Source organism: Habropoda laboriosa, unplaced genomic scaffold (genome assembly GCF_001263275.1).
Source record: "Habropoda laboriosa isolate 0110345459 unplaced genomic scaffold, ASM126327v1 scaffold983, whole genome shotgun sequence".
Lineage (NCBI taxonomy): Eukaryota > Metazoa > Arthropoda > Insecta > Hymenoptera > Apidae > Habropoda > Habropoda laboriosa.
Window position 1 is genome coordinate 34,836 of NW_017101081.1, and position 10,095 is coordinate 44,930.

Sequence of the window (10,095 nt, forward strand, 5' to 3'; positions counted from 1 at the left end):
AAATATTATCTTAATGATAATCATAATAAATATTTCTTATTATTATCATCAAGTATCTCAAATAAAATCATTTACAATAATATGAATGACCAGTAGATGAAAAAATCATGTATATGTGTATATAATATGCTCATATTAAAAAAGAATGCTATCGTACACTATTAGGGCAAAGATAAATTTAAAAAAAAAATTAACAACATACAAAGTTTCATGTCGCAATATTTTCTAATATATAAATGTTTAAAAAGTCTTGATTTTGATGAAAGATTGATGAAATTAACATTCATCTCATATAAAAGTTTAAACATACATTTTATAACTTTTGCTTTAAAAGCACAAATTTAACACAATAAGTAGTTCTTACATAAATAATAAAGTTATATTTAATTATTTCATTGAAAATATACCATCACCTGCAACTGCTTTACTTTACATTCTTTAACGATAATTGATTCTATATTAACCAATCACTATCGTCGTTTACTTGAACTGTACAGTTGTAAATACCGACACGTGAGTGTTTAACCTAGAATATGAAATAAGCGTTTTAATATTAACGAGTAAATATATAATGTGTTAAATAACAAAGTTAGATTAATGAATAAACATTTTATTATGAAAGATTAATCGTAAATTTTTGTTTTAACTGAACTATATATTTACTATATAATGTATAAATATCTTTAAACATTTAATATTTTTTTTAGTGTCTCTTCACAGTTCAGTATATAACTTAACAAATAAAAAATGGGTTTGACAAAACAATATTTGAGATATGTACCAGCTGGAAATTTAAATATAATTGTCAGTTCTTCTTGCAATATTGCTTTTGTAACATTACAAGGCCAAGAAGGTAGATTTGTAGCAGTTGGTGCATGTGAACATGTTTTTATATGGGATTTGCGATTAGGAGAAAAGGTAAGTTATAAAATATTTCCACGCTTTTTTAGAATAAATCTTACAAGTATTATAAATTTCGATATTTCAGGCACAAATATTATCAGGAGATAAAATAAATGTAACATATTTGATTGCATCTCCGAACAAGCAACATATTGCTGTTGGTTACGCAGATGGCACTATAAAAACATTTGATTTAAAGACAGGAGAAAATATAAGCATATTTGTAGGTCATAAATCTGAAATTACAACTCTGACTTATGATAATAAAGGACATAGATTAGCTTCTGGTTCAAAGGTAATAATAATGTAATAAAAAAAATAAAATATTAGTACGTACAATGTTAATTTTCACTTACTATTTTTCAGGATACAGATATCATTATTTGGGATGTAATAGCAGAAACTGGTATATGTAGATTAACTGGACATAAAGGTGTAATAACCAAATTAATGTTTATGAGAGATCATAATATTATTATTAGTGCTAGTAAAGATACGTTTGTAAAGTTTTGGGATTTAGACACTGAACATAATTTTAGAACTCTCGTTGGTCACAGAACAGAGGTACATACAATTTTGGAGATGTATACAAGGTGTGATAATAATTCTGATCATCTTGAATATCTTCGTTATTTGTAGAGATATGCAAAAACTTTGTTTACAAAAATCGTACAGTGCGAAGGAGACTACAACATGGTAGTAATCAGTTTTTTGTAAGTGGAGGACTTTCGAAGATTTCAATGTTACCTCCATTTTTTTAAATTGCTTGCCGTACTTTTTTGTTCCTGATAGTGTAGCAGATATTTAGACGATTTCAACAACCCCTAGTATATATAAATAAAGACAATAAATAAAAGAGTAAGCAACAAATCTTACGTTATAATAGATGTTCGAAGTGATGCCCGTTCGTATCGATACAACATTGGAATCGGCGGATTGCCGAAGCTCGTACACTTCTTCTCACCTCTGGATTGATTGTGGCACATGCTGGCAGGAAACACAACATAGTAAGAAATGTAAATAGTAATTAACATTGCTAAGACATTTGAGACTTTCTAATACAAACATCATGTAATGACCCCCTTCGTACCGTACGACTTTTATAAACAAAGTTTTTCCATACCTCTAAAAATAACGGAGATATTCAAGGTGATCAGAATTATTGCCACACTCTGTATAATTAAAATTCATTTTTTCATATAATGTATTACTAATAATAATTTTTATCATTTAAGGTTTGGAGTCTTGTTTTAGTTAAAAATGATCAATATTTAATAACTGGTTGTAGTGACAATGAATTACGTGTATGGAAAATATCTTTCACTGATAGTGAAGCAACAGATTTTAACATTAATTTGCAAGATTTAACTCTCATCGATGACGGTGAAATTAGCGTAATAAAAATATATTTTAATAGAAACATCCTTTGAGATGTGAAAAAGTTGGAAATATATTAAGAAGCAGTCGTGGACGTGTTGTATCTCTGGAAGTTGATATAAGTCATACTGTTATTGGATGTCATGGCTTAGATAATACTGTAGAATTATTTCAGTTGTTACCTGATACTAAAGTAAAAGATAATGTTATCAAACGATTGCAAAAAGAAAAAAAGAAAGCAGAAAAGTATGCATAAATATTTTTCTAGTGCGTTTATAAAAATTAAACTTCATACTAATATAAGTATTTTTTACTGTGATATGTACATTCTTTTAATAGAAGTGGAAACAGTACAGAAACCAATTTCTCAAAAGCATCAACTATAAAGGACGAAATCATTCGTCTACCTGTTATCAAAGTGTCTGCTAAAGCTAAAGGATTAGATATGATAATGGGTAGAGGTAGTGAACTTAGGGTATGTTAAAATGAAAATTTTTCTTTTTCTTTCAAAGTAATTGAAAATACTATTGGTTTAATTTTTGTTTGTCATTATTTTAGATATGTATTAGTATAAATAATAATTCTATTGACTTATATTCCCTATTCATGGAAGAAAAGGATGCTGAAATAAAACATTTAAGGTCAATAACAAATCACGGTCACCGTTCAGAGGTCCGTGCTATTTGTTTTAGTTCTGATAATTTAGCTTTTGCAACAGCAAGTGGAGATTCTGTGAAATTATGGAATAGGTATTAAAACATAATTAATAAAAATTTTCAGAAAAATTTAACAATATCATACAATAATTTCTAAACTTCTAGACCAACTTTGGCCTGTTTGCGTACTGTACAGTGTGGTTATGCTTTAACAGCAATATTTGTACCAGGAGACAGACATTTAATTGTAGGTTTAAAAGATGGTAAAATGCTGATTATTGACATTGCATCAGGTGACATTTTAGAAGAAGTACTTGCACATTCTAAGGAACTTTGGAGCATTGCATTATTCTCAGATAAGGTAACTTAGGAGAATATATATTTATTGGTTTTATAGTTTACATTTCGCGCTATTGTATTTTATATTGGTTAAATTCCAGTATATAACATCACAAATATTATTTATATTTTTATAGAAAGGAGTAGCCAGTGGTGGTGGAGATCAAACAGTAAAATTTTGGAATTTTGAACTTATTCAAGATCCTAATAAAGAAATAAAGGCAAAAGTTTTGTCTGTTTTACACATAAGAACTTTAAAACTAGAAGATAGTGTGTTATGTGTAAAAATAAGTCCTAACAATAAATTTGTTGCAGTTGCATTACTTGATTCCACTGTAAAGATCTTTTTCCTTGATACATTTAAGGTAATCACTTAAAAATATGTATATGATCCCCCTTTTATTTAAACAGTACATAATAATTAAAAATTTTGCAATCTTATTTCAGTTTTTCATTTCTCTTTATGGACATAAATTACCAGTTTTGTGTATGGACATATCGAGTGATTCAACACTTATTGCTACTGGTTCTGCTGATCGTAATATGAAAATTTGGGGTTTAGATTTTGGTGACTGTCATAAATCAATATTTGCTCATGATGACTCTATAACAGGACTTTCCTTTGTGCCTAATACACATTATATGTTTACTTGTGGGAAAGATGGAAATGTAAAACAATGGGATGCTGACACTTTCCAAAAAATTGTGACACTGCAAGTAATTAATTTCCTTAAGAATATTCAATGAATAACAAGCTAATAATTATAACAAATAATTATTTATTTAGAGGCATATAGGTGGAGCATGGAATTGTGCTGTTTCACCAAATGGAATTTATTTTATATCTTGTGGATCTGACAAAGTAGTTAGATTATATGAACGAACTTCAGAGTCTTTAGTTCTTCAAGATGAAGAAGAAGAAGAAAGAGAGCGCCAAGAAAATGAGTTAGCTACTGGAGAAACTACCGTTGTTCCAGGACAAAAGGCACAATCTTTACCTTCAAGAAAAACAGTATCTAGTGAAAAAGGAGTAAATATCAATAAATCGGACATACAAATTTATATATTTAAATCATTATATATAATATAAAAATATATATGATATAATTTCCAGGCTGAATTGATATTGGAATGTTTAGATGTGTCTAAAGAATACAATGAACAACTATTGAAGGCAACAATAAACAACATACCTGTTATTCCTTTGCAAATGCAAGCTAACAATTGTACATCTACAGAAGATTATTTATTAGAAACATTTAAGCGAATTAGAGCAAGGTATGAATACATTTTAAAATTCACTTGTAAAGTTATAAAAATGACAGTTTACACTCCAATCATAGTGACATTTACTGTCATAAGATGTATACTTAACAAAGACACTTATTCAGAAATGTCAATCGGTTGTCGTCAGAAAATTAAAATATTTCATAAACTAATAATTTCTTAATACAACGGATTCAATACCTAGTAATACTGTTCTTTACTTACTGATATTTTTCCATTAAAATGCAAAGTTGCTTTTCATATGGTCTACACATGTCTATCAACAAAAATCTTGTCCCCCCTTGAAACTGTCCAACTTTTGCTTGAATTATTTTTCATTATCATTAGCAGTTTCGAATATATTCATGTAGATCAATTTAAATGAAACACCCTATCTATTCAGTATTAATGTAATAAAAGTGAAATACATAATAAAATGATCATTTTATAGTGACTTGGAAGAGACATTACTATTATTACCATATTCAGCTGCTTGCGAAATTCTTAAACAAATTCCTAAACTATTACAATCAGACTATCATACTGAATTAATTGCACGGCTAGCATTATGTTTAGTGCAAGCTCACCATGGTCCAATTGTAGCTACTCAAGAACTTTTACCTATATTAGAAACTGTGAAAACACTTGCTACTAGAAAAGTTTCTGAACTAAGGGTAAGAACAAAATTGTTATATAATTTGTTATTTAAATAGTTATCTAAGTAATTTTAAAATTGATTTTTTAGGATATGATCGGATTTAACTTACACGGAATGATACATATGCAACGAATTGTTGAAGAAAAGGAAGGAATACAGCTTTTCAAAGACGCAACTAAAAGCAGAAAATATAAAAATAAAGTCAGAAGAAATAAACAAAAAGCATTAAAAAGAGCAATTATGTCTTTATAAAATTTTTTACTTTATAACAATAAAAATATTTTGTATATATGTGCTTAACTAATCAAATTGTTATTTTCAAGATATCACCTAAAAAAAAACTCTTAAATGCAAATACAATACAAATTTCATTTCAGAAAGAAATAATTAATATAGTGTTAAATTAAATAATAATACAAATTTTATTGATACGCGTTTCATGTTATTATTTAAATAGTTTAATTTTTTACGCTAAAATCTTGGTATATCACCTTTATATACATATATCTGTGCAATTCCTTATTTTGATAGTTTTAACGATTCATATACTTTATTACATCTAATTTGTACACATAAGTCTGTCATAAATGATGTTACATGAGCTTCCTTATCTTTTTGTCTGCCACTTTCAAAAACAATGACTACTATCATCCTAGGATCAGTATTATACATAGTATATGTACACACATCCTAAAAAGAGAGCAGTTTGTATTGTCATATACAATTTATCTAAAAGTGCATTTAATAACATACTTTAGCATTTTTGCAATATATAATTTTATCCATAGCAAGAAGCTCTGTATGCCGTTCTTTAATAACTTTCTGTATAGTATCCAAATGAATCGATGGCTTTTGTATAAATACCTACAGCAAAATATTCTTTTTAATAAACAAAACCTATTTTGACATTAGTACTGTATAAAACATATTAAATATTTTTTGCTTTTTAATTGTTCATAATATATATAAACGTACACTAGGACAACTAAGAACAACAGGAAGTTGTTCAGAAATATTTGGTTCCCTACGAGGATGTCTGTAACCTGGACCTGCATCTTCTATTCCTCGAGAGTCAAATATTATTAAAACTGCTAGGACATCATGTTTACGTTGGAAACTTTGTATTCTAAAACAAAAATGTACCAATATTTACTCAATAATTTACACTACTTACTCAAATTAAATAATTAAAAATGTTTTACTTATGATAATAATCCACATTTTGCTTGCTCATGATGCTTCTCATTTCTCCTGGACTAGCCTGCTGACTTAAAGTAGTGTGAAAATATAAAGAGCATTTTGCTAATATGCTACTACGTAGTTTCACTAACCACTGATACAATGCTGGTTGTTGATTTGCTTTTAAAAAAGTAGCGCTGAACCCCAATTTCCATGACTGCAGATAAAATATTTATTAATAAAAAATTTGTACATTTTTTATTCTTTATTCATGTTGCTCACCTCTTTACTTTGTAAAGTTCTTTCCCAAGCTGACATTCGTGTTTGTGCACCATAAAGAGCCATTAATGTTGGTAGAAATCTCCAATGTTGAAGTTCAACCTGTGCCTTTGTTAATTGCACCAATATTTCACACTCCAAACTGATCAAAGCATATTTTAATCTCAGGAAGATTAAATCATGATCATGATTTCTAGTTTTTAGTTCACTATAGCTTTCTTTCAATTGTACTTACGTTAAACTTGCTTTAATAGCAGTTAATGCTAAATGCGAACAAGACAAAGAATGAGTTTCCACTATTCCTTCAATACATTGTAATAATTCCAGATATTTCATAGTTTTACTATTGATACTCATATTATACATTTTTTCATAACTGTAATCGAATAATATTACATAAGATATTTAACAACAAGTTAGAATAACAACATACTAACAAATCTATTAGCTGTATTTTTGCTGTAATATATTGACACAGTTGATTAGAAACCTCAGCAACTGTTGCCCCAATCGAATTAGTTCCTCTGGTCATTTCCTCAACTCTTTTCAAATCAGATTTCAGAGATTCATATACTGTTCTTAATGAATTCTAAAAAAAACATTATTACTACACATTAAATAAATATTATTATTATTTTTATTTATATTAAGTTGAATGTTAATGTATTTACATCTTTCCTTAGAAACCCTTTATTTTTAGTATGAAGAAAACCTAGATCTGCATATGAATGTTCTGCTACAGCTATCTGTGGTAAATGCATAAGGAGCATTCCCCATGGACCCATTTGAGTTTGGTGACATAATCCACGTTCTTTTTCCTAAATATTAATTATGAAAAACATAATATTACAACCATTACTAAATTCATCAGTATTTCTATATTCAATATTTTATTTAGAACTAATTGAAAAATTTTATGTTTAAGAATTTTAAATATTATAAAATTATTATTGAGACTGTTTGTTTCATCACATAGCATATACTAATATAGTGTTCATTTCACTAAACAAATGTTTTACATTGAATTTAATAATAATCATACATGTTTTTACTATATACCGAATTAAGCTAAAATTTCTAAAATTTTATACGAAAATTAAATCAATATCTGTTACATTATTTGAAAATTTAAAGATATTTTTCAGTAATTACTTACAACTAATTCTTTAGCTTTGTCAGTACACAATTGTGCAACTTGAGCAAAAAAAGTATTAAGAAACTCTTCTTCATGATCCATTTTTTATTTACTTGTATTGTGATCACGACAAAATTGTTTATGTTTATTTTCATTAGTCATATTTCTAAAGTTCAGATATCTTTAAGTAATGTACACTGATGTACATCTTTCTTTGCCGAATCTTTAGAACTAACACTATCGCACAGCGGCGGTGGTTCCATGTAAAATTATGTACGATGCGTACAATACAAATGGCGTACGATCTATATGAAACGCTATTCGCTACCGTACACATCGTAAGCTATTTCACATGGAACTATCGCTGGTATGCGTTTGTGTTAGTTTTAGGGATTTAGCAAAGATTGATGAGATTCACTGCACTGTAAACGTGTTAATTACAGAATTTATACAATGACATGCGCATAGTATTGAGTTTTAAATTTCTTGCAAATATGTATAATATTAAATAATGTAAAATGTATTACTTATGTTGATGTTTTTTGTATTGTTACGTATTTTGTGGTAGTCACGGGAAAAGGGATCGTGGGTTGGTACTCATGGAGCGTTGAAGCGCTCTGCTCGCTGTGATGCGGGAATATTCAAATAAAACTTAGAAGATTTTTCGTTGCAACTGGTACTTTTATATTTTACAACTGTTTCAAGACCCTTTAAGATTAACGAAGCTTCAAGACTCAAGATACAGAATTGGAATGAATGATTTGGGAAATTTTTGAACGCGAAGTCTCTCTTCTTGTTCTTCTACCAAAATCTGGATCTTCCCTGATTCTCCTTCCATATCCTGGTGGCCCAATCGAGAGATAGTTTCCACCCCATAGATCATACTTCACCCCCGATCCTTCGTTAGTAGATGTGGTGGCAGTTCTTTGTCAGTAGTGGTGGAAATGCAATGCCGATGTAACCGCGAACGTGATGTGCACACGTGCAGGGGAAAGTGTGCACATAGCGATTCGCGCGAGAACTAGCCCTTGACAATATTTATGACCCCCTTAGAGTTCTAGCTAGTTGACTCGGCTGGATATTGTTGAGATACACAACAGAACGAAGAGCGTACATTTCTGAATCCCGAAACAAACATCCTGTCGAGAAAGTCTACATCGTTTAAACTTAAACTCTCAATTGGTTACGGTTCTTGAATAAATTTTTTCGACTACAATAACAAAGCATTTCCGTTCCCAAGTTTTAACTTTCCATAGCCATACTACACATCGAACCCTTAGACGATTTCCAAATACACTCTACCTTTTTTGAAACATGCGTTATTGACAATTCAAATTGCGCTTCAGCTGTGCGCGTCGATCTCTCTAGATTAAGATTACCCTAAAGCTATATTCACGAGTATACACGACAAGTGTTTAAAACTACGTTCACGCAATAGCATAACAGTATGAAACATTATTTAATGTTTATTTTTTTATTTTTATCTATGGAAAATTTCAAAAATAGGCAAGTTGCTTTTCTTAAAACATAAATAAAAGTTATTTATAAACATTTTTTATTAAATTGTTATACATATTATTTTTTAAAATGAATGTTTTTAAAAGCTGCTAATATTGGGGAATTCGTCGTTAAAAAAAGATAATTACTAAATTTAACCTTCTTGCTAAACTAAATAATTTGTTAGGTATAGAAGTAAATTGGTTTTTTAACTTTGAAAGCAATCTTTCGTCGTTTTAACTTGGATTTAACAAATATTGTTTCAACAATTATATCATATGTAAATTCTATAATATAAAAATTGCTGGTTTGCATTTCGGTACTCTCTCTTATTAGTAATTTATGAAGTATTTCTTCTAATCCAAAGTTGGTACCTTTGGATATCTTACTTTATACGATAAAGAAAGTCTCCAGAAAACAAACGTGTTGTATTATATGTAAAATTATTTTTGGAGGTCGAGTGTCAAATCTCATAATGTCAGAAAGTAAAAACGATAAAACAAAAGTCGATTTAGGGCTATTAGAGGAAGATGATGAATTTGAAGAATTCCCTGCAGAAGGTAGAATAACTTAATACTATAGGTGCTAAGTGTACTTTCATAAATACGTATGTGTAGCATCCTAACCAAAATTTTACCCAATGACTTGGTAGATTGGACCGCAGTTGATGAAGACAATGAAGATATTAGTGTTTGGGAAGATAATTGGGACGATGACGATGTAGAAGATGACTTTAACCAACAATTAAGGTAATTTTTATTTTCATTAAATTATTATTTTAATAAATACATTTTTTTTTAATATTC

The 10,095-nt window shown here is 28.9% G+C and overlaps 3 protein-coding genes across 3 annotated transcripts in view; 2 read left to right on the forward strand and 1 right to left on the reverse strand.

Annotated features, from left to right (window-relative positions):
• The first annotated feature begins 747 nt into the window (after nucleotides 1–747).
• Nucleotides 748–5,451, forward strand: LOC108578018 (WD repeat-containing protein 3). The gene is given in 14 exon segments (XM_017941263.1): nucleotides 748–918; nucleotides 989–1,198; nucleotides 1,270–1,467; nucleotides 2,139–2,316; nucleotides 2,319–2,526; nucleotides 2,620–2,755; nucleotides 2,839–3,029; nucleotides 3,102–3,297; nucleotides 3,413–3,640; nucleotides 3,723–3,992; nucleotides 4,063–4,305; nucleotides 4,390–4,553; nucleotides 4,993–5,215; nucleotides 5,287–5,451. Coding segments are annotated over 14 exon segments (2,781 nt in total).
• A 267-nt stretch (nucleotides 5,452–5,718) lies between these two features.
• LOC108578017 (UPF0536 protein C12orf66 homolog) lies at nucleotides 5,719–7,909 on the reverse strand. Its single transcript, XM_017941261.1, has 9 exons — nucleotides 7,814–7,909; nucleotides 7,329–7,475; nucleotides 7,095–7,246; nucleotides 6,893–7,033; nucleotides 6,661–6,799; nucleotides 6,402–6,595; nucleotides 6,175–6,325; nucleotides 5,953–6,063; nucleotides 5,719–5,889 (listed from the first exon to the last, which is right to left on the reverse strand). Exons 1-9 carry the CDS (start codon nucleotides 7,892–7,894, stop codon nucleotides 5,719–5,721), a joined length of 1,287 nt encoding a protein of 428 aa, XP_017796750.1. The 5' UTR covers nucleotides 7,895–7,909.
• Nucleotides 7,910–9,695: 1,786 nt separating this feature from the next.
• LOC108578012 (26S proteasome complex subunit DSS1) overlaps nucleotides 9,696–10,095 on the forward strand; it is a 1,460-nt gene continuing 1,060 nt past the window's right edge. The window contains exons 1-2 of the mRNA XM_017941257.1: nucleotides 9,696–9,849; nucleotides 9,942–10,038. Of these exons, the coding sequence (XP_017796746.1) occupies nucleotides 9,765–9,849; nucleotides 9,942–10,038 (182 nt within the window). The 5' untranslated portion in view covers nucleotides 9,696–9,764. The remainder of the gene's footprint in view (nucleotides 9,850–9,941; nucleotides 10,039–10,095) is intronic.

Bases quoted from the DNA above. Each gene is read 5' to 3' on its own strand.
- LOC108578017 (XM_017941261.1), bottom strand. From the start codon at position 7,894: ATGGATCATGAAGAAGAGTTTCTTAATACTTTTTTTGCTCAAGTTGCA. The intron at 6,800-6,892 runs GTAAGTACAATT...TGCTTTGATCAG, and splicing joins GCTATTAAAGCAAGTTTAAC to TTTGGAGTGTGAAATATTGG. The intron at 6,064-6,174 runs GTACGTTTATAT...ATTTTGCTGTAG, and splicing joins TTGTTCTTAGTTGTCCTAGT to GTATTTATACAAAAGCCATC.